Source organism: Oncorhynchus nerka, linkage group LG6 (genome assembly GCF_034236695.1).
Source record: "Oncorhynchus nerka isolate Pitt River linkage group LG6, Oner_Uvic_2.0, whole genome shotgun sequence".
In the NCBI taxonomy this organism is placed as follows: Eukaryota; Metazoa; Chordata; class Actinopteri; order Salmoniformes; family Salmonidae; genus Oncorhynchus; species Oncorhynchus nerka.
The window spans coordinates 68,653,740-68,678,652 of record NC_088401.1 but is presented as its reverse complement, the minus strand read 5'-3'; the positions used below and the strand labels follow the sequence as shown (position 1 = coordinate 68,678,652).

Sequence of the window (24,913 nt, the reverse complement as noted above, 5' to 3'; positions counted from 1 at the left end):
GAGTCAGTATGTTGGCAGCAGCCACTCAATGTTAGTGGTGGCTGTTTAACAGTCTAATGGCCTTGAGATAGAAGCTGTTTTTCAGTCTCTCGGTCCCAGCTTTGATGCACCTGTACTGACCTCGCCTTCTGGATGATAGCAGGGTGAACAGGCAGTGGCTCGGGTGGTTGTTGTACTTGATGATATTTTTTGGCCGTCCTGTGACATCGGGTGGTGTAGGTGTCCTGGCGGGCAGGTAGTTTGCCCCCGGTGACGCTTGTGCAGACTTCACTACACTCTGGAGAGCCTTACGGTTGTGGGCGGAGCAGTTGTCGTACCAAGCGGTGATACAGCCCCGACAAGATGCTCTCGATTGTGCATCTGTAGAAGTTTGTGAGTGTTTTTGGTGACAAGCCAAATATCCTCAGCCTCCTGAGGTTGAAGAGGCGCTGTTGCGCTTTCTTCACCATGCTTTCTGTCTGGGTGAACCATTTCAGTTGGTCCGTGATGTGTATGCCGAGGAACTTAAAACTTCCCACCTTCTCCACTACTGTCCCATCGACGTGGATAAGGGGAGCTCCCTCTGCTGTTTCCTGAAGTCCACGATCTGTAGCTTAGCATCTGCTTCATCTGACCACTTTTTTATTGATCTAGTCACTGGTGCTTCCTGCTGTAATTGTTGCTTGTAAGCAAGAATCAGGAGGATGGAATTATGGTCAAATTTGCCAAATGGAGGGTGTTGGAGAGCTTTGTATTCATCTCTATGTGTGGAGTATAGATGGTCCAGAGTTATTTTCCATCTGGTTGCACATTTAACATGCTAATTTGGTAAAGCTGATTTAATTTTCCCTGCATTAAAGTCCCCGGCTACTAGGAGCACCGCCTCTGGGTGAGCGTTTTCTTGTTTGCTTATGGCGGAATACAGCTCATTCAATGCTATCTTGGTGCCAGCCTCTTGACTGTGGTGGTATGTAAACAGCTACAAAGAAGATAGATGAAAACTCTCTCGGGAGGTAGTGTGGTCTGCAGTTTGTCATGAGAAACTCTATCTCAGGTGAGCAATAGCTCGAGACTGCCTTAGATATCGTGCAACAGCTGTTGTTTACAAAAATACAGTTGAAGTCGGATGTTTACATACACCTTAGCCAAGTACATTTAAACTCAGTTTTTCACAATTCCTGACATTTAATCCTAGTAAAAATTCCCTGTCTTAGGTCAGTTAGAATCACCACTTTTTATTTTAAGAATGTGAAATGCCAGAATAATAGTAGAGAGTGATATATTGCATCAGTGGGCCACAATAAGTTGGATGACTTCTGGCCCATTCCTCCTGACAGAGCTGGTGTAACTGAGTCAGGTTTGTAGGCCTCCTTGTTCGCACACTCCTTTACAGTTCTGCTCACAAATGTTCTATAGGATTGAGGTCAGGGGTTTGTGATCCAATACCATGATTTTGTTGTCCTTAAGCCATTTTGCCACAACTTTGGAAGTATGCTCACATAATTTTCCTACCTCATGATGCCATCTATTTTGTGAAGTACACCAGTCCCTCCTGCAGCAAAGCACCCCACAACTAGATGCTGCCGCCCCCGTGCCTCACGGTTGGGATGGTGTTCTTCAGCTTGCAAGCGTCCCCTTTTTCCCCCAAACATAACCGTTGTTATTATGGCCAAACCGTTTTATTTTTGTTTCATCAGACCAGAGGACATTTCTCCAAAAAGTATGATCTTTGTCCCCATGTGCAGTTGCAAACTGTAGTCTGAGTTTTTTATGGCAGTTTTAGAGCAGTGGCTTCTTCCTTGCTGAGCGGCCTTTCAGGTTATGTCGATATAGGACTCGTTTTACTGTGGATATAGATACTTTTGTACCTGTTTCCTCCAGCATCTTTACAAGTTATTTTGCTGTTCTGGGATTGATTTGTGCTTTTCGCACCAAAGTACATTCATTTCTAGGAGACAGAACGCGTGTCCTTCCTGAACGGTATGACGGGTGCGTGGTCCCATGGTGTTTATACTTGTGTACTATTATTTTTACCGATGAACATGGTACCTTCTGGCTTTTGGAAATTGCTCCCAAGGATGAACCAGACTTGTGGAGGTCTCCAATTTCTTTTCTGAGGTCTTGGCTGATTTCTTTAGATTTTCCCATGATGTCAAGCAAAGAGGCATTGAGTTTGAAGGTAGGCCTTAAAATACATCCACAGGTACACCTCCAATTGACTCAAATGATGTCAAATAGCCTATCAGAAGCTTCTAAAGCCATAACATCATTTTCTGGAATTTTCCAAGCTGTTTAAAGGCACAGTCAACTTAGTATATGTAAACTTCTGACCAGCTGGAAATGTGATACAGTGAAATAATCTTTCTGTAAACAATTGTAGAAAAAGTTACTTGTGTCATGCACAAAGTAGATGTCCTAACCGACTTGCCTAAACTGTAGTTTGTTAACAAATCATTTGTAGAGTGGTTGAAAAACGAGTTTTAATGACTCCAACCTAAGTGTACAGTGGGGCAAAAAAAGTATTTAGTCAGCCACCAATTGTGCAAGTTCTCCCACTTAAAAAGATGAGAGGCCTGTAATGTTCATCATAGGTACACTTCAACTATGACAGACAAAATGAGGAAAAAAATCCAGAAAATCACATTGTAGGATTTTTAATGAATTGATTTACAAATTCTGGTGGAAAATAAGTATTTGGTCACCTACAAACAAGCAAGACTTCTGGCTCTCACAGACCTGTAACTTCTTCTTTAAGAGGCTCCTCTGTCCTCCACTCGTTACCTGCATTAATGGCACCTGTTTGAACTTGTTATCAGTATAAAAGACACCAGTCCACAACCTCAAACAGTCACACTCCAAACACCACTATGGCCAAGACCAAAGAGCTGTCAAAGGACACCAGAAACAAAATTGTAGTCCTGCACCAGGCTGGGAAGACTGAATCTGCAATAGGTAAGCAGCTTGGTTTGAAGAAATCAACTGTGGGAGCAATTATTAGGAAATGGAAGACATACAAGACCACTGATAATCTCCCTCGATCTGGGGCTCCATGCAAGATCTCACCCCGTGGGGTCAAAATGATCACAAGAGCGGTGAGCAAATATCCCAGAACCACACTGGAGGACCTAGTGAATGACCTGCAGAGAGCTGGGACCAAAGCAACAAAGCCTACCATCAGCAAGGGCATTGGAGATGAAATGTGGCTGGGTCTTTCAGCATGACAATGATCCCAAACACACCGCCCGGGCAACGAAGGAGTGGCTTCGTAAGAAGCATTTCAAGGTCCTGGAGTGGCCTAGCCAGTCTCCAGATCTCAACCCCATAGAAAATCTTTGGAGGGAGTTGAAAGTCCGTGTTGCCCAGCAACAGCCCCAAAACATCACTGCTCTAGAGGAGATTGGCATAGAGGAATGGGCCAAAATACCTGCAACAGTGTGTGAAAACCTTGTGAAGACTTACAGAAAACGTTTAACCTCTGTCATTGCCAACAAAGGGTATATAACAAAGTATTGAGAGAAACTTTTGTTATTGACCAAATACTTATTTTCCACCATAATTTGCAAATAAATTCATAAAAAATCCTACAATGTGATTTTCTGGATTTTTTTTCTCATTTTGTCTGTCATGGTTGAAGTGTACCTATGATGAAAATTACAGGCCTCTCATCTTTTTAAGTCAAATCAAATCAAATTTATTTATATAGCCCTTCGTACATCAGCTGATATCTCAAAGTGCTGTACAGAAACCCAGCCTAAAACCCCAAACAGCAAACAATGCAGGTGTGGGAGAACTTGCACAATTGGTGGCTGACAAAATACTTTTTTGCCCCACTGTATGTAAACTTCCGACTTCAACTGGACAAAGACCGCCGCCCTTTGTCTTACCAGATGCTGCTGTTCTATCCTGACGGTACATTGTATAACCAGCCAGCTGTATGTTGATATTGTTGTCTTTCAGCCTCCGTGAAGCATAAGATGTTACAGTTTTTAATGTCCCGTTGGTAGTTTAATCTTTCCAGTAACTTGTCCAAAGATTGCACGTCTGCTAGCAGGTTTTGCACTGTGTCTTAAGAGTCAACCCACATAGCTGCTCTGTCTTACTTTGTATCCCCTAAACATTAGATCACTGAACTCTACACAACAATTAGCAGGTTAACCACTTTGATTCAATCCACATCAAGTCATGTGAAATGAGATGTTAAGTATTTTGATGTTGAATTATGGGTCCCACTTTAGACAAACAACACGTTAATAAAAAGCATCTGCTAAATGACTATGACTAAAATGTATTAAAGCATTCATAATGTATTCATAAGCCCTACATGACTTTACAAAGCATCTATGAGTAATGTCATACTACAGAAAGGGTGATTATAAAAAGTCCCTACATCTGGTGCTTTGGAAAATGTAGCATAACCCTTTTGTCACCCTTTGCATAACATGGGATTTTCTTCTGGGTGATTTCTGAGCCATGGGCCATCCATATAGACCTTATTAAAGGGTTTATGGAGGCTTCCTTGAGCCTTAAAAGTGATCTTCTTTAGAGCGGGACCGGATTATTGAAGATCTGCCTATGCAACATTAATGGTATTCAATAAAGTAAAGTATCGGGTGTTTTTGAATTTTGTTCTTCTTGGACCCACCCACACTGTTAAAAATGAAGTGCTTTGTAACACTAAAACTAGTGACGTCTGAGCTGTCACCACCTTAAAGGAGACGAAACCTTTAACGTAATGGATGACTGGTGGATTGCACTGAGCCCTGGACTGTTTTGTATGTCTGCTACTGCTGACATTAGCAGTCATTGCAGATATAATACCATATTTCTGTAGATTTTTAAGAATATTAATATGATAAATACCTTACAGATCTTTGAACTGTCTTACTTTATCAATATAAAAATGTGAAAGACCTGTTAGTGCTATGTGCTTTTGATAATCTGAAAAGATAAATCATGTTTTCTAATTATTTTCCTGGACAAACGTAATTTTTGTTTTCACAAAAATATATATAAAAATATATTTTCTTGTGTCCTTTGTTTGAGCATAATGCTGTACATTTGACCCTTTGGAATTACTGATGAGTTTATAAACACGTGACAGGACTGGAAACACCAAAATAGTATTTAGTAGCTCAGAAAGAGGAAACAACACCAAAAGGCATTTTATTGTGCACTACACAGGACTCGAAATGCCATAATAATATTTTAATTTCACTGTTAGTCTACACCTGTTGTTTACGAAGGATGTGACATAAAGTGATTTATTGAGTCCATGTTCAGTCTACTTATCTTATAAGTTTGAATCAGCACAACAGTCCTGAAGACTGAGTCGACTAACGCAGTGTTTTGACAAACAGGAGACCCGGGTTCACATCCACCTTCTCACATGAATGCCCACTGTACACATGTTAAACATATTGATTGTACCATTATTTCTAATCTCACGGGCCTAGCAACTGTAGACTATAATTAGTGTAAAAGTTTTAAATTCTTCTTTAAAATGTTGATCAAAATATTGACTGAAAATCACCATCAATCAATAGTTATGCTTTTAAAACCATTTGATTGTATGAGAGACAGTCTGACAAAACATTGTTTTTGTGTTTTGATGCTGCCTTTTTAATTTATTTGTATTGTTTACCTTTTATTTAACTAGGCAAGTCAGTTAAGAACAACTTCTTATTTACAATGACTGTCTACTTCGGCAGCGTAGCCTAGTGGTTAGAGCGTTGGACTAGTAACCGGAAGGTTGCGAGTTCAAACCCCCGAGCTGACAAGGTACAAATCTGTCGTTCTGCCCCTGAACAGGCAGTTAACCCACTGTTCCCAGGCCGTCATTGAAAATAAGAATGTGTTCTTAACTGACTTGCCTGGTTAAATAAAGGTAATAAAAAAATAAAATAAAAAAAATTAAAAAAAATTAAATAAAAAATTTTAAAAAACCCGGACGACGCTGGACCAATTGTGCTCAGCCATATGGGACTCCCAGTCATGGCCGGATGTGATACAGCCTGGATTCGAACCAGGGACTGTAGTGACGCCTAAGGCACTGAGATGCAGTGCCTTAGACCACTGCGCCACTCAGGAGTATACACAGAGTCACCAGAAAGGGTTTTCACAACTCTCTTAAAAGCACAATTGTTCAGATTGAAGAACCACTTTGGGTGTTTCAGAGTACTCCCATTCTGTTTTGAAATAGATTTAGTATTTCATAACACATACATTAGGTTTACATTCAAACACCAGATCTCCATTTAGGTGCACTACTTTTCATGGTTTTACTAGACAATGATGGTGTTTTGAGTCTTTCTATTTTAACTGCACTCTGTGCATCACTGACAACATGCGTAGCTGTTGAAGATGTCCTCTCCCTCTTTTCCCCCCCTATATTCTGCAATTGGCTTGCAAGGTTAGCCGACTGAAATGATGCATCATAGAAATAATTCACATACATTTTATATGTCTGAACTCGAAATCAAAAAAGATTCCCCAAAATAACATGGCGAGCTGTAGTAGAACGTTTATTTTGATTGGCTATTTTGTGCATTTATCAAAATCCAAATGTGTCATGTTAACAAGATTAGTAGGTAAATCATTCTTCTTGCACAGTTTAAATCAAACTATTAATCTGACTATTCACAATGATCATATTATTGTGTGCATACTCAGTGCCGGCCGTGTTCCTATTGGTCAGTATAGTCTCGTAACACCAGCCACACTAGACGATAAAGGCCCCAAAAATCGGACACTGACAGAACTGTCGGAGCCTACGACCGCATGTAAAGTACTTAATTGGCAGACCTAGACACTGTCACACTGAACGAGCCAAGATGTCTGACAGTCGTTAACGACCTAAGAATTTGCCCACAACTTGGACATTTTGTCTGGGATGGCAAAATCGTGACATAAGACAGCTAAAATTGTACAGTCTGCAAAGGCTTTAACCTATTTACAGAGATGGGGTGTTAAGATTTGGTAGTACTGTATGGTTAGCTCATCAATAATTAACTAGGCTCTTTCTCTATTCCAGAGTACCTTTCTTGGCCGGCTGAGACACTTTGTAGCGATCATCGACCCCAGCACACTCTTTGTGTCTGAGGTAAGGTACAGTTGAAAACATCCATCCACATACTGTTTTAATAAATCAGCTATAGTTTTTGTAAGAGATACAAAAAACGTGGCCTTCCACTGACTTTCTGATTGAATATGAGACTTGGGAACTGTGGCAACAGGAGAATGCCGTCCACATTATACTGTAGATCTGGAATCCAATCTGATAGCGCAGGGACGGACTTGGAACATAATTTCTCACACAACACCCCCCCACCCCCAAAATCCCCATTATTAGCCAAATAATTATTCGTAAAAAAACAAACAATTTAGACAGGCCCCCTGGGCTAAAGATGGACCAGCCCATCTGACATTTGCCAGAACTGCCTTTACCTAGTCCTTCTCTAAGATAACACATTTAAGAAGAAACCTAACTACCTACTGTTAATTCTCTTGTTGACTCAAATTACTCTTATCTCTCTAGAAACGATTGAGAGAATGCGTCAAACTCCTGGAGGATTTTCAACATGGAACACTACCACCGGGAGTTACAGATCTACAGGTGAGGTTTTAAACATGGAACACTACCACCTGGAGTTACAGATCTACAGGTGAGGTTTTAAACATGGAACACTACCACCAGGAGTTACAGATCTACAGGTGAGGTTTTAAACATGGGACACTGCCATCTGGAGTTACAGATCTACAGGTGGGGGTTTAAACATGGAACACTACGACCTGGAGTTACAGATCTGCAGGTGGGGTTTTAAACATGGAACACTACCACCAGGAGTTACAGAACTACAGGTGAGGTTTTTTCTATAAAAAATTAATTTGTCAGTGTTAGATTATTTACAGTGCCTTCAGAAAGTCTTCATACCCCTTCACTTTTTCCACATTTTGTTGTGTTACAGCCTGAATTTAAAATTCATTAAACATTTAGATTTTTGGTCACTACCCCATTAATACCAAAGTGGAAATATTTTTGACATTTTTTTAAAATTCATTAAAATTTTAAAAAATGCTGAAATGTTAATAAGTATTCAACCCCTTTTTATTTGATTTTTTACCTTTTATTTAACTAGGCAATGACGGCCGACGAACAGTGGGTTAACTGCCTTATTCAGGGGCAGAACTACAGATTTGTACCTTGTCAGCTCGGGGATTCGATCTTGCAAACTTTCGGTTACTAGTCCAACGCTCTAACCACCAGGCTACGCTGCCGCCCCATTTATGACAACCATAAATAAGTTCAGGAGTAAACATTTTGAAGAACAAGTCGCATAATAAGTTGCATAGACCCACTCTGAGTGCAATAATAGATGCTATAATTTACACTTTGAATGGTGTAACAATACACCCAGACACTACAAAGATACAGGCGTCCTTCCTTACTCAGTTGCCGGAGAGGAAGGAAACCACTCAGGGATTTCACCATGAGGTAAATGGTGACAGTTAGAGTTAAAACAGTTACAGAGTTTAACGGCTGTGATAGGAAAAAACTGAGGATGGATCAACAACATTTTAGGTACTCCACAATACTAACCTAATTGACAGAGTTAAAAGAAGGAAGCCTTTTCAGAATACAAATATTCCAAAACATGCATCCTGTTTGCAAGAAGGCAGTAAAGTAATACTGTAAAAAAAAATGGCAAAGCAACAGTAGCGATGCATGGGTAAAATCACAGGGGAAACTAATTCAGGATAATAAAGGCGTATTACAATTTATGTGTTGTGATAATTGCGTTGTTTGCTCTATAATTAGTTCATATTCCTTGATGCCGTTTTATATATAGGCCTAAGGCAGAGACAATAACAAGACAGTGGTAGAATAAATCCAACCACACATTTGTTTCTTTACAAAACCGGAGAGCAAAATCTGTCCGGTGAAGACCACAAAACATGTTGCATGTAACAAACAGTTACAGTGCCTTGTGAAAGTATTTGGCCCCCTTGAACTTTGCGACCTTTTGCCACATTTCAGGCTTCAAACATAAAGATATAAAACTGTATTTTTTTGTGAAGAATCAACAACAAACAAGTGGGACACAATCATGAAGTGGAACGACATTTATTGGATATTTCAAACTTTGTAACAAATCAAAAACTGAAAAATTGGGCGTGCAAAATTATTCAGCCCCTTTACTTTCAGTGCAGCAAACTCTCTCCAGAAGTTCAGTGAGGATCTCTGAATGATCCAATGTTGACCTAAATGACTAATGATGATAAATACAATCCACCTGTGTGTAATCAAGTCTCCGTATAAATGCACCTGCACTGTGATAGTCTCTGAGGTCCGTTAAAAGCGCAGAGAGCATCGTGAAAAACAAGGAACACACCGGGCAGGTCCGAGATACTGTTGTGGAGAAGTTTAAAGCCGGATTTGGATACAAAAAGATTTCCCAAGCTTTAAACATCCCAAGGAGCACTGTGCAAGCGATAATATTGAAATGGAAGGAGTATCAGACCACTGCAAATCTACCAAGACCTGGCCGTCCCTCTAAACTTTCAGCTCATACAAGGAGAAGACTGATCAGAGATGCAGCCAATAGGCCCATGATCACTCTGGATGAACTGCAGAGATCTACAGCTGAGGTGGGAGACTCTGTCCATAGGACAACAATCAGTCGTATATTGCACAAATCTGGCCTTTATGGAAGAGTGGCAAGAAGAAAGCCATTTCTTAAAGATATCCATAAAAAGTGTCGTTTAAAGTTTGCCACAAGCCACCTGGGAGACACACCAAACATGTGGAAGAAGGTGCTCTGGTCAGATGAAACCAAAATTGAACTTTTTGGCAACAATGCAAAACGTTATGTTTGGCGTAAAAGCAACACAGCTCATCACCCTGAACACACCATCCCCACTGTCAAACATGGTGGTGGCAGCATCATAGTTTGGGCCTGCTTTTCTTCAGCAGGGACAGGGAAGATGGTGAAAATTGATGGGAAGATGGATGGAGCCAAATACAGGACCATTCTGGAAGAAAACCTGATGGAGTCTGCAAAAGACCTGAGACTGGGACGGAGATTTGTCTTCCAACAAGACAATGATCCAAAACATAAAGCAAAATCTACAATGGAATGGTTCAAAAATAAACATATCCAGGTGTTAGAATGGCCAAGTCAAAGTCCAGACCTGAATCCAATCGAGAATCTGTGGAAAGAACTGAAAACTGCTGTTCAAATGCTCTCCATCCAACCTCACTGAGCTCGAGCTGTTTTGCAAGGAGGAATGGGGAAAAAATGTCAGTCTCTCGATGTGCAAAACTGATAGAGACATACCCCAAGAGACTTACAGCTGTAATCGCAGCAAAAGGTGGCGCTACAAAGTATTAACTTAAGGGGGCTGAATAATTTTGCACGACCAAATTTTTAGTTTTTGATTTGTTAAAAAAGTTTGAAATATCCAATAAATGTCGTTCCACTTCATGATTGTGTCCCACTTGTTGTTGATTCTTCAGAAAAAAATACAGTTTTATATTTTTATGTTTGAAGCCTGAAATGTGGCAAAAGGTCGCAAAGTTCAAGGGGGCCGAATACTTTCGCAAGGCACTGTACATGACTTACAGCATGGTCAAGCAAGGTAATGTTTCAGACATTTTCGGACTACTAAACAGCTATTGATTTAGAACCACAGAGAGTTACCGGAAGTCACAAAGAAAACAGGAGCTGCCTCAAACTATTCTAGCACCATTTCAACTTCAACATTTCATCCTCATATCACCTATGCTTAGTCTAATCCAGTGACAACGAAAAGATAACAAAAACTATTTAGTCCAATCAATGTAAGGTAAATATGATGTGGCTGTGCATGGTACTGATTTCTCTCTCTCTCTGTGTGTGTTATCAAGTAGAAGAAAACATGTTTTCTCACCCTACTTGTAAAGAAACGCCAATGCCATCCTTTTCATGTTGCCTAAACGGTCTATGACTATCTCATACAGTACACACTTTTAGTTTTTGTTGTCCTAGGCTACCTGGCTAAAATACACTGCTCAAAAAAATAAAGGGAACACTTAAACAACACAATGTCAATCACACTTCTGTGAAATCAAACTGTCCACTTAGGAAGCAACACTGATTGACAATAAATGTCACATGCTGTTGTGCAAATGGAATAGACAACAGGTGGAAATTATAGGCAATTAGCAAGACACCACCAATAAAGGAGTGGTTCTGCAGCTGGTGACCACAGACCACTTCTCAGTTCCTATGCTTCCTGGCTGATGTTTTGGTCACTTTTGAATGCTGGCGGTGCTTTCACTTTAGTGGTAGCATGAGACTGAGTCTACAACCCACACAAGTGGCTCAGATATTGCAGCTCATCCAGGATGGCACATCAATGTGAGCTGTGGCAAGAAGGTTTGCTGTGTCTGTCAGCGGAGTGTCCAGAGCATGGAGGCGCTACCAGGAGACAGCCCAGTACACCAGGAGACGTGGAGGAGGCCGTAGGAGGGCAACAACCCAGCAGCAGGACCGCTACCTCCGCCTTTGTGCAAGGAGGAGCAGGAGGAGCACTGCCAGAGCCCTGCAAAATGACCTCCAGCAGGCCACAAATGTGCATGTGTCTGCTCAAACGGTCAGAAACAGACTCCATGAGGGTGGTATGAGGGCCCGACGTCCACAGGTGGGGGTTGTGCTTACAGCCCAACACCGTGCAGGACGTTTCGCATTTGCCAGAGAACACCAAGATTGGCAAATTCGCCACTGGCGCCCTGTGCTCTTCACCAATGAAAGCAGATTCACACTGAGCACATGTGACAGACGTGACAGAGTCTGGAGACGCCGTGGAGAACGTTCTGCTTCCTGCAACATCCTCCAGCATGACCGGTTTGTCGGTGGGTCAGTCATGGTGTGGGGTGGCATTTCTTTGGGGGGCCGCGCAGCCCTCCATGTGCTCGCCAGAGGTAGCCTGACTGCCATTAGGTATCGAAATGAGATCCTCAGACCCCTTGTGAGACCATATGCTGGTGCGGTTGGCCCTGGTTCCTCCTAATGCAAGACAATGCTAGACCTCATGTGGCTGGAGTGTGTCAGCAGTTCCTGCAAGAGGAAGGCATTGATGCTATGGACTGGCCCGCCCGTTCCCCAGACCTGAATCCATTTGAGCACATCTGGGACATCATGTCTCGCTCCATCCACCAACGCCACGTTGCACCACAGACTGTCCAGGAGTTGGCGGATGGTTTAGTCCAGGTCTGGGAGGAGATCCCTCAGGAGACCATCCGCCACCTCATCAGGAGCATGCCCAGGCGTTGTAGGGAGGTCATACAGGCACGTGGAGGCCACACACACTACTGAGCCTCATTTTGACTTGTTTTAAGGACATTACATCAAAGTTGGATCAGCCTGTAGTGTAGTTTTCCACTTTAATTTTGAGTGTGACTCCAAATCCAGACCTCCATGGGTTGATACATTTGATTTCCATTGATGATTTCTGTGTGATTTTGTTGTTAGCACATTGAACTATGTTAAGAAAAAAGTATTTAATAAGAATATTGAATTCATTCAGATCTAGGATGTGTTATTTTAGTGTTCCCTTTATTTTTCTGAGCAGTGTAGTTGCTCGCTAACCGAACTTCCTTTCATGGGCAATGATACGCCAGGCCATCTAGTTAACATTAGTATTCTATCACAAATCAAATTTTATTTGTCACACACATACACATGGTTAGCAGATGTTAATGCGAGTGTAGCGAAATGATTGAACAGTGTTCTCTCATAGATATACCTCCTGTCCAGATGGGTTAGGGCAGTGTGCAGTGTGGTTGTGATTGTGTCGTCTGTGGACATATGGGAGCGGTAAACAAATTGGAGTGGGTCTAGGGTGTCAGGTAGGGTGGAGGTGATATGGTCCTTGACTAGTCTCTCAAAGCACTTCATGACGGAAGTGAGTGCTATGGGGCGGTATTCGTATAGCTCAGTTACCTTCGCTTTCTTGGGAACAGGAACAATGGTGGCCCTCTTGAAGCATGTGGGAACAGTTGACTGGGATATGGTTTGATTGAATATGTCCGTAAACACACCAGCCAGCTGGTCTGCACATACTCTGAGGACTCGGCTGGGGATGCCGTCTGGGCATCGTAATGATGGTGAGTTGACGTTGCTCTTATATCCAGTAGTTCCTCCTGACTGAATGTAATAAAACCTAAGATTACCTGGTGTACCAATGTAAGAAATAACATGTATTCATGTATTCTACATCTAGCTACATGTGGAACTTCCATCCTCTCAGGCCAGGGTCACAATGTATGAATTTATGGTTGGGTAGGGTAGCCTAGTGGATAGAGTGTTGGACTAGTAACCGAAAGGTTGCAAGTTCAAATCCTCGAGCTGACAAGGTACAAATCTGTCGTTCTGCCCCTGAACAGGCAGTTAACCCACTGTTCCAAGGCCATCATTGAAAATAAGAATTTGTTCTTAACTGACTTGCCTAGTTAAATAAAGGTAAAATAAAATAAAATTGGATCAGAATCAGCATTATAATCATTGCCCAGTACAGAGAAATAAGTTATACCACAAGTCCAAATCCCTATCTCCATCCATGGTTAATTTAGAAAAGGGATGATTTTAGCTAGCTTGCCACCAGAAGACAACAACACGAGATGCAACAATTCCATTTTTTTTTCTGTTAATAATGACGTTTGGCTTGTGATGTAATTGGTCTGAAGCCAAATCCAAACTGACTTCCCTTGACACTTTTTTTCGGTGCTGCAGGACCATTCACAGCTGAGATTACTCAGTTTAGCACAATGCTTATTGTCTTATTTGTTAGTTTTTTTTTATCAAGGAAGCCCAAATGCTCGCTGGCTTCCCTTGCATACAATGCTACGGGGGCAACAATGTCATCAGATAGATACCCTACACTTACTGAGACACAGGAATGCTGTTACGTTTGCTCTGATTGCTTTCTCCGGTGAGATACATTCAGCAGCCTCTTCTGAATTGATGGAAATGTATGGAAGACAGAGAGACGAAATATACATTATTTTTTCTTTTTTTTTCTTTTTGTCTTGAAATTTTGGGGTGAAGCCTGACTTCCCTTGGCATCCATGAATACACGCCACTCAAAGCTATTAACTTTTTGTCCTGAATTCAAAACTGATTGGCTGGGCCTTGTTCCCCAGTGGTTGGAACTGGCTGCCAAGTGAGTGGGCCTATGCCCTCCCAGGCCCACTCATGGCTGCACACCTGCCCAGTCATGTGAGATCCATAGATTAGGGCCCAATTTATTTATTTAAATTGACTGATATCCTTAAATTAACTGTAACTCTGTCAAATCTTTTAAGTTTTGCATGTTGCGTTTTATATTTTTGTTCAGTATACTTCAAAATCTATGGCAAAACCTGAAAATGGTTGTCTACCAATTTGACAGAGCTTGGGCAAATGTTGCCCAATCCAGGTGTGCAAAGCTCTTAGTATCTTACTCAGAAAGACTCCCAGCTGTAATCGCTGCCAAAGGTGCTTTTACAAAGTATTTACTCAGCTGTGAGATATGAGATATTTGTGCATTTCATTTTCAATATATTAGCAACAATTTCTAAAAACATTTAGTTCACTTTGTCATTATGGGGTATTGTGTGTAGATGGATGAGAATGTTTTATTTAATCCATTTTGAATTCAGACTGTAACACAACAAAATGTGGAGTAAGTCAAGGGGTATGGATACTTTCTGAAGGCACTGTACTATTCCAAAGAGGTTTTTTGTTTTCAAACATATTGTTAATGATGCTTGCAATATGTAGTTGTAGCATACTCCTTACATTCAGCAGCCCAACATTTTCCCTCACTGCTCTGAAATGACACAGATGTTGTTTTTGACTCTCTAGCTATGGGAAGCCCAAAAGGTGAAGCAGGTAAGTTTTGGTGCACGTCTGCTTTGTATAAAGCAGTTTGACCCCATTTTGACCCCATGTATTTATTGCCATATGGTACATTCCCCCTCTCCTTTTGGCAGCATGATGATGATGTTATACTATCTCATATCTGAATGCAGGCCATCATTCATCCTGACACAGGAGAGAAGATCTTCATGCCTTTCCGAATGTCAGGTATGACTTCCGAATGAAGATTTTCGACAGAGTGACTTTTATTTTGTTACTTGTCATTTTTACACTGATTTATATTGTTTTGTATCTATACAGGTTATGTCCCATTTGGAACACCAATTGTAAGTCTTATGAAAAATTACTGTATTTCATATGTATCTATGGAAAGAATATTCAACTTTGGCTATTTGTTTAATTATACATTGTCTTTACTGACTTCTTGGGGTAGATGGAAGCTCAGCTCTGGTCCAGGGTTTTAGTGTGCTTTACTGCACTTAGTAGAGGAATGTGCGCTAACAACATGGACCAGAGCTAATGGAAGCTGTCATTCTGGATCTGATAGACACAATGTAAGAGCGTAGTTGAGCTATTGTCTCCCTATCTGGTGTCATCTAGGTTGTGGGCCTTCTTCTTCCAAATCAGACTGTGGTATCTACTATTTTCTGGCAGGTAAAAAAAATGTCAAGACACCTTTTCAACAATAACCTTTTACCATATTGTTAATATCCACATTGGATATGTTCTCCTTCCCAGTTGGGTTAACTGATGTAATTGAATTTCACTGAATGTTTTTTTTCTCCTTTCAGTGGCTGAACCAAAGTCACAATGCCTGTGTCAACTACTCAAACCGTAATGCTACTAAGGTAGTGTATGATGTTTCTAAGGTAGCATATGATGTTTCTAAGGTAGCGTATGATGTTTCTAAGGTAGCGTATGATGTTTCTAAGGTAGCGTATGATGTTTCTAAGGTAGCGTATGATGTTTCTAAGGTAGCGTAGGATGTTTCTAAGGTAGCGTAGGATGTTTCTAAGGTAGCGTAGGATGTTGCTGCTAAGGTAGCGTAGGATGTTGCTGCTAAGGTAGCGTAGGATGTTGCTGCTAAGGTAGCGTAGGATGTTGCTGCTAAGGTAGGGTATGAGAGGATAATGGATTTTGTTTACTGCTTGATTCCCAGAAAAGCTATTACTAAATTACAGTTCTGTGTAAGTGTTTTTAGTCCACAGACTGTGCTGCTCAATAGCAACTAGCACTGCACCTCCTCCATCTGGTACTGTAGATTTCCTTCAGTGTGGTTATCACTAAAACGTCACAATACGTTTGATTTGACTGGTGGGGGGCAAGGAGAACTCCATCTCAGCTAAAACCATTGACAAGTATGTTCCGTTTTCAAGGGATTGTTAAATAAATGTTAACTATTTGTTGTATTATCATCAGCTCTTGAAGAGCATAGTCAGAACTACAAATTTCAGATTATTCAATGCAAAACAATTGCGCACTTTTAGTTCCATCATCAGCGTTAAACAGCAATGAACTTCTCCCCAGCAGGTCAAATCGAACTCTCTGCACCTTATTGTGATGTTGTATTAATAATTACCTATTTAGCCATGGGTCATGTTTATTTGGCCCAAACAGAATAAAATTGACTGAAACAGGGAGGGATTACCTGGACTTGCAATAAGAAATGTTTTGCTAAGGTTTGCCCTAAAAAAAGAAGTGTTTTGCACATATGGCTGATGTCGAAGTGTCCATTTTCTATTTAGAGTTTTAGTATTCAAGGTAATGAGAGGCTGTGAAATACTAAGTCATTCATGTTGTTGTTTATATTAGCCTACACCAACATCCAAGTTTCTGCAAGGTTACTTCGGAGCTGTGACCAGTGCTGTCTCCCTTGCGGTCAGTTGTTGATTATTATACATTTATGGTAATTAATATTCAGTCTCAGAGCAGGGATTCTGTCCTGCCTATTTGTGTTATATGTAATAACATAGGTGCTACAAGTTAAATGGGTTTAAGTTTCAAAGTTTATTTGCCACATGCATAGGATACGACAGGTGTAAAACAGTACACATTTAGTTGTGGGTTTATCCTAAAGTTTGTGCTGTGTTTAGGTGGGACTGAATGTACTGATTCAGAGAGCCAACAGGTTGAGTCCAGCAACCCAAATAATCATACAGAGACTCATCCCTTTCCCAGCTGTGGGTATGTATTCATAAATACTGATTTATTAAGTGATTATCATGACAGTATTCATGTGAAAATCTAGACTTGATTAAAACACCCGTTTACCACAATGTAATATTCCAAGATGGCGTAGCAGTAAGTTGTCCTGTCGTATCGTCTCTCTGTAAATATCGTCTCTTTTTCGTTTTAGATATTTTTTTATATTTTTTTTCTTCGCATATCTTTAAAAACATTTTGCTAAACCTAAGCTTCCAAATACTCTTCTGCAACCCGCCAATGTAGCTACTTTTCCTAAAGTAGTTATATTTACTTCGGAACCGGACCCCCTCAACTGAAGCTAGCCAGCTAACTACCAGCTATGCTAGCGGTCTTCAGCTAACCGGTCATCAACTAACCTTTAGCTCGGAAATCTCTCGCCAGTTCGAACAACGCGACACTAACCAGAGCATAACGGACCTATTTAAATTTTTTTACCCCCGGATTCCCACCACAAACGGAACATTCTTCAGCTGGATCTTCGCAACTAGCTATCGAGCTAAACAGCAACCCTGGTTGATTACTCCTGGCTAGCGTTTCCACCCACGTAGCTTGAAGCTAGCCCGGCCAGAGCTCCTAGCATACTCCTGGGCTACAATACCTTGACTACGACCGGTCTATCGATATCACTGCATGAAGAGGAATAAACAGACTCACCCCATCGCGACGTCCTCCAAAGGCTAACTCTCTAGCCCTCGCTATCTCCTTGCTTGCTAGTTCGGCATGCTAACTGCTAGCTTGTTTAGCCCAGGTCCGCTAACTACTACCTTGTTTACCCCGGCCTGCTAATCTGTTAGCTTGTCAGCACAGGCCTGCTAACCGTCTGCATCGCCGCGTCCCAAAAACGCAGTGGCCCATATGTACACTATCTCTTCCCGATTTAAAAAAAAATTGTTTATACCTTCCGGAAACCTGCCTCCATTGTCGCAACCCTTATTACCAGCCTGTTCAACCTCTCTTTCATATCGTCTGAGATCCCCAAGGATTGGAAAGCTGCCGCAGTCATCCCCCTCTTCAAAGGGGGAGACACCCTGGACCCAAACTGTTACAGACCTATATCCATTCTGCCCTGCCTATCCTAAGGTCTTTGAAAGCCAAGTCAACAAACAGGTCACTGACCATCTCGAATCCCACCGTACCTTCTCCGCTATGCAATCTGGTTTCCGAGCCGGTCACGTGTGCACCTCAGCCACACTCAAGGTACTAAACGACATCATAACCGCCATCGATAAAAGACAGTACTGTGCAGCCGTCTTCATTGACCTTGCCAAGGCTTTCGACTCTGTCAATCACCATATTCTTATCGGCAGACTCAGTAGCCTCGGTTTTTCGGATGACTGCCTTGCCTGGTTCACCAATTACTTTGCAGACAGAGTTCAGTGTGTCAAATCGGAGGGCATGTTGTCCGGTCCTCTGGCAGTCTCTATGGGGGTGCCACAGGGTTCAATTCTCGGGCCGACTCTTTTCTCTGTGTATATCAATGATGTTTCTCTTGCTGCGGGCGATTCCCTGATCCACCTCTACGCAGACGACACCATTCTATACACTTTCGGCCCGTCATTGGACACTGTGCTATCTAACCTCCAATCGAGCTTCAATGCCATACAACACTCCTTCCGTGGCCTCCAACTGCTCTTAAACGCTAGTAAAACCAAATGCATGCTTTTCAACCGATCGCTGCCTGCACCCGCTTGCCCGACTAGCATCACCACACTGGATGGTTCCGACCTTGAATATGTGGACACCTATAAGTACCTAGGTGTCTGGTTAGACTGCAAACTCTCCTTCCAGACCCATATCAAACATCTCCAATCGAAAATCAAATCAAGAGTCGGCTTTCTATTCCGCAACAAAGCCTCCTTCACTCACGCTGCCAAGCTTACCCTAGTAAAACTGACTATCCTACCGATCCTCGACTTCGGCGATGTCAACTACAAAATTGCTTCCAACACTCTTCTCAGCAAACTGGATGCAGTTTATCACAGTGCCATCCGTTTTGTCACTAAAGCACCTTATACTACCCACCACTGCGACTTGTATGCTCTAGTCGGCTGGCCCTCGCTACATATTCGTCGCCAGACCCACTGGCTCCAGGTCATCTACAAGGCCATGCTAGGCAAAGTTCCGCCTTATCTCAGCTCACTGGTCACGATGGCAACACCCATCCGTAGCACGCGCTCCAGCAGGTGTATCTCATTGATCATCCCTAAAGCCAACACCTCATTCGGCCGCCTTTCGTTCCAGTACTCTGCTGCCTATGACTGGAACGAATTGCAAAAATCGCTGAAGTTGGAGACTTTTATCTCCCTCACCAACTTCAAACATCAGCTATCTGAGCAGCTAACCGATCGCTGCAGCTGTACATAATCTATTGGTAAATAGCCCACCCATTTTCACCTACCTCATCCCCACAGTTTTTATTTATTTACTTTTCTGCTCTTTTGCACACCAATATCTCTACCTGTACATGATCATCTGATCATTTATCACTCCAGTGTTAATCTGCAATATTGTAATTATTCGCCTACCTCCTCATGCCTTTTGCACACATTGTATATAGACTCCCCTTTTTTCTCTACTGTGTTATTGACTTGTTAATTGTTTACTCCATGTGTAACTCTGTGTTGTCTGTTCACACTGCTATGCTTCATCTTGGCCAGGTCACAGTTGTAAATGAGAACCTGTTCTCAACTAGCCTACCTGGTTAAATTAAGGTGAAATAAAAAAAATATGAGCTACAGGTGCAAATAAATACTGCCATTACGTTTGGGTTCATTCTCTGTCCTCTCCTGTATGTAGGTCTTCCCCTTTGCATCCCTCACATGGATACATCACCTTTTAACAAGAGATGCAAATAAACTGGTGTCAGAGGAGGCAGAGTTTTGCAGGCTTATAAAATGTCCTTGCTGATGTTTTGCTGCTGACTTCTATTCAAAAGGGATGGATCAAAATTGACAGAAGGGTTGAATTTCTCAGTGTTTTAGAATTAGTTGCTTATTAGGCTACATATCGATGTGTGCCCTCATCTCTGATTCTCTGCTGGGCTTGCAATATCAAGTGTCTATAAAATATTTAGTGCGGTCTCAATCAAATGATTCATAGGCTATAGACTATACTGCGAAGTGCATGCTCCGAGCAAAGTTATATTTCTAAGATAGCTGCTGGGATGGTTTAAATACAACTAGGCCGCATTACACATTGCAATGAATATTCCAACCCTGAGCCCTGGCCTGCTCTGCTCTTGCTGATCAAAAACTGTTTTGTGTGCTGCCTAACCAATGGCTGTGCTGTGTAGGCCTACGGTGGCAGTTCAGAAAGAGCGTCAAAAGCTTCTGAAACTAATATGTGATTAGACCGACAGAGCACATTATATATATTTTTTAATCTTGCGTTGTGGACTAGCCTATGTTCAGTTTGAGAAGGAGAGCGTGAAGATGAGTAGGACCAGAGGTCAACATTGATAGATTTGATTAAAAAACAATGTTAAATACATCATGGGCAATAATCAGAGTTATGACCTCAAAATAAGCCAGATTCAGAACAAGCCTCACTACCTATGGAAATATATTCTCAGTATTACCCAAGAACAAGGAGGTCTTGGGGTTTTCGATTTCAATACTCTAAATAATACATATTTATTTTATATTTATTTTTTAAAACTTTTTAAAAAAACTTTTTGCTCCCCAATTTCGTGGTATCCAATTGGTAGTTTGTCTTGTCCTATCGCTGCAACTACCGTACGGACTCGGGAGAGGCGAAGGTCGAGAGCCATGAGTCTTCCAAAACATGACCCTGCCAAGCTGCACTGCTTCTTGACACACTGTTCGCTTAACCCGGAAGCCAGCCGCACCATACACCGTACAACTGGCGACCGAGTCAGCGTGCATGCGCCTGGCCCGCCACAGGTGTCACTAGAGCGCGATGGGACAAAGACATCTCGGCCGGCCAAACCTGGACAAAGCTGGGCCAATTGTGCATCGCCTCATTGGTCTCCCAGTCGCGGCCGGCTGCAACACAGCCCAGGATCGAACCTGGATCTGTAGTGAGACCTCAAGCACTGCAGTGCCTTAGACAGCTGCGCCCCCCAGGACAGTATTTGGAATGTCTTCCCTATGTATTTATTTGACTCTGGTGGTGGTTTAGAATTTCTGCTTCCGTGTAATTTTGATGTTTATAAAATCCCAATAAAATTGGCCAAATTTCATAAGCAGGCACTTTTAGCTTGGATGTTAGCGTATAAACATAATTGTCCTCCACACAGATACTTTCTATGGAACATCAAAGGTATATGATTAAAAATAAGCCATTTTTTTTCAGAACTGGTTTGAGAATACATTTATTTTGGTTGGTCAGTTACTGAATGAGGATGGATATCTACTCTCATATGGGGAATTTATTGATAAGTTTAGAATTCCAATAACCCAGAGAGAATATGCAACAACAACAAAAATTATGCGACTCCAATATATTTATTTTTTCTCTGTGGTTGATGTAACAGATTTACATTCAAATATATTAATTTGCAATATTAACATCCTCAAAGATAAATGTAGTAATGAACAGATTATTAATATTGTTTGTGATACTACATTTCCCTCAGCAAGATTTTTTCGGTCACATACACATGGTTAGCAGATGTTAATGCGAGTGTAGCGAAATGCTTGTGCTTCTAGTTCCGACAATGCAGTAATAACCAACAAGTAATCTAACAATTCCAAAACTACTGTCTTATACACAGTGTAAGGGGATAAAGAATATGTACATAAAGATATATGAATGAGTGATGGTACAGAGCAGCATAGGCAAGATACAGTAGATGGTATCGAGTACAGTATATACATATGAGATGAGTATGTAAACAAGTGGCATAGTTAAAGTGGCTAGTGATACATGTATTACATAAGGATGCAGTAGATGATATAGAGTACAGTATATACGTATACATATGAGATGAATAATGTAGGGTATGTAAACATTATATTAGGTAGCATTGTTTAAAGTGGCTAGTGATATATTTTACATAATTTCCCATCAATTCCCCTTATTAAAGTGGCTGGAGTTGAGTCAGTGTGTTGGCAGCAGCCACTCAATGTTAGTGGTGGCTGTTTAACTGTCTGATGGCCTTGAGATAGAAGCTGTTTTTCAGTCTCTCGGTCCCTGCTTTAATGCACCTGTACTGACCTCGCCTTCTGGATGATAGCGGGGTGAACAGGCAGTGGCTCGAGTGGTTGTTGTCCTTGATGATCTTTATGGCCTTCCTGTCAAATAACTTGCTAAAATTGCTAACAAATATTGTATCAGTAACAAGGTAAAGGATGTTTCATTTAAAATGTTACATATAATTTATCCTGTGAAACATGTTTTGGAAAGATTCAAGTTGTGATTTCTTTGGAATGGAGAAGGAGACCATTATTTGTTTTTACCTGTATTTAAAGTATACTTGTTTGGGATTGACATACAGAACTTTGTTACAAAAAAAACAGGACAGGTTGTACAATTTTAAAGATTTTGATATGATTTATTTCAGAAATTCTGACAATGATGAAGATATTTAATTGAACTGCTAATAATATTAGGTACATTTAATATTCACAAATGCAAATGGTCTAATTCAGAAAACTTTTAGTTCACTTTATAATTGAATTTATATAATATGGCACTACTTATTACTTTTTTTTTTAAGCGATTAAAACTTTTATTCTTAATGAATATGTTTTAGTTTTGGATTCCTGGCAATGTAAATAGATTGTATGTATGCTTGTTTGCATGTGACTATTCCTCTTTTGATTGTTGATATTTGTTTGTTAATAAATAAATAGTAATAAGTAAAAAAAATCTAAATATTGCAATGGTGAAACCCCCCCATTGCTATATATATATATATATATATATATATATAGATACACACACACACATACAGTTGAAGTCGGAAGTTTACACACTTTAGCCAAATACATTTAAACTCAGTTTTTCACCATTCCTGACATTTAATCCCAGTAAAAAGTCCCTGTCTTAGTTAGGATCACCACTTTATTTTAAGAATGTGAAATGTCAGAATAATAGAGCGAATGATTGATTTATTTAGGCTTTTATTTCATTCATCACATTCCCAGTGGGTCAGAAGTTTACATACACTCAATTAGAGTGTATGGTAACATTGCCTTTAAATTGTTTAACTTTGGTCAAACGTTTCGGGTAGCCTTCCACAAACTTACCACAATAAGTTGGGTGAATTTTAGCCCATTCCTCCTGACAGAGCTGGTGTAACTGAGTCAGGTTTGTAGGCCTCCTTGCTCGATACTCCAATACCTTGACTTTGTTGTCCTTAAGCCATTTTGCCACAACTTTGGAAGTATGCTTGGGGTCATTGTCCATTTTTGGAAGACCCATTTGCGACCAAGCTTTAACTTCCTGACTGATGTCTTGAGAGGTTGCTTCAATATATCCACATAATTTTCCTACCTCATGATGCCATCTATTTTGTGAAGTGCACCAGTCCCTCGTGCAGCAAAGCACCCCCACAACATGATGCTGCCACCCCGTGCTTCACGGTTGGGATGGTGTTCTTCGGCTTGCAAGCCTCCCCCTTTTTCCTCCAAACATAACAATGGTCATTATGGCCAAACAGTTCTATTTTTGTTTTATCAGACCAGAGGACATTTCTCCAAAAAGTGGCTTCTTCTTTGCTGAGCAGCCTTTCAGGTTATGTCAATATAGGACACGTTTTACTGTGGATATATATACTTTTGTACCTGTTTCCTCCAGCATCTTCACTAGGTCCTTTGCTGTTGTTCTGGGATTGATTTGAACTTTTCGCACAAAAGTACGTTAATTTCTAGGAGACAGAACATGTCTCCTTCCTGAGCGGTAGGAGGGCTGCGTGGTCCCATGGTGTTTATACTTGCATACTATTGTTTGTACAGATGAATGTGGTATCTTCAGGCATTTGGAAATTGCTCCCAAGGATGAACCAGACTTAAGGAGGTCTACAATTTATTTTCTGAGGTCTTGGTTGATTTCTTTTGATTTTCCCATGATGTCAAGCAAAGAGGCACTGAGTTTGAAGCTAGACCTTGAATACATCCACAGGTACACCTCCAATTGACTCAAATGATGTCAAATAGCCTATCAGACTCTTCTAAAGCCATAACATAATTTTCTGGAATTTTCCAAGCTGTTTGAAGGCACAGTCAACTTAGTGTATGTAAACTTCTGACCCACTGGAATTGTGATACAGTGACATAATCTGTCTAAACAATTGTTGGAAAAATTGATTGTGTCATGCACAAAGTAGATGTCCTAACCGACTTGCCAAAACTATAGTTTGTTAACAAGAAATGTGTGGAGTGGTTGAAAAACAAGTTTTAATGACTCCAACCTAAGTGTATGTAAACTTCCGACTTCAACTGTATATATTTAAATATATTCTAGTAACTTACATTGTGGTTCTGAACCTTGAAGCAGCAGCCATATCACAATAAATCGGCAAATTCGAGTAGGCATAATTCATTTCAACAGTCCTCATTTTAATGACACTTTACTACCAACAAGATGGCTTTGTGTTGGAGCCTATTTATTCCTATTTAAGAAATAAGAGGTAGGCCTATCTGTTTGAATGATGAAATTAGGCTATAGGCTGCTATATCCTCCACCCACCATGCACTCTTTAAATAGCCTACCTTCATATCAGTGAAGGGCTGTTAAGTTCAAACCAAGACTTGAATTGAGGGGGTATGAGAGGGTATGCCATAGGCCTACCTTTTTATTAAAGAAAATGGTGAAAATCACAGACCTACCCCTTAGCTTAAATTTTGAAGAAAATAAATGGATCTATA

The 24,913-nt window shown here is 41.0% G+C and overlaps 1 protein-coding gene across 1 annotated transcript in view; it reads left to right on the top strand.

The window, feature by feature from the left end:
• The window catches only part of LOC115131191 (sideroflexin-5-like), a 44,028-nt gene that overhangs the window by 7,190 nt on the left and 11,925 nt on the right, over window positions 1-24,913 (top strand). Inside the window, exons 2-10 of the mRNA XM_029662786.2 lie at window positions 7,010-7,078; window positions 7,514-7,591; window positions 14,862-14,888; window positions 15,029-15,083; window positions 15,177-15,202; window positions 15,477-15,530; window positions 15,668-15,724; window positions 16,689-16,754; window positions 16,970-17,060. Of these exons, the coding sequence (XP_029518646.1) occupies window positions 7,010-7,078; window positions 7,514-7,591; window positions 14,862-14,888; window positions 15,029-15,083; window positions 15,177-15,202; window positions 15,477-15,530; window positions 15,668-15,724; window positions 16,689-16,754; window positions 16,970-17,060 (523 nt within the window). The remainder of the gene's footprint in view (window positions 1-7,009; window positions 7,079-7,513; window positions 7,592-14,861; window positions 14,889-15,028; window positions 15,084-15,176; window positions 15,203-15,476; window positions 15,531-15,667; window positions 15,725-16,688; window positions 16,755-16,969; window positions 17,061-24,913) is intronic.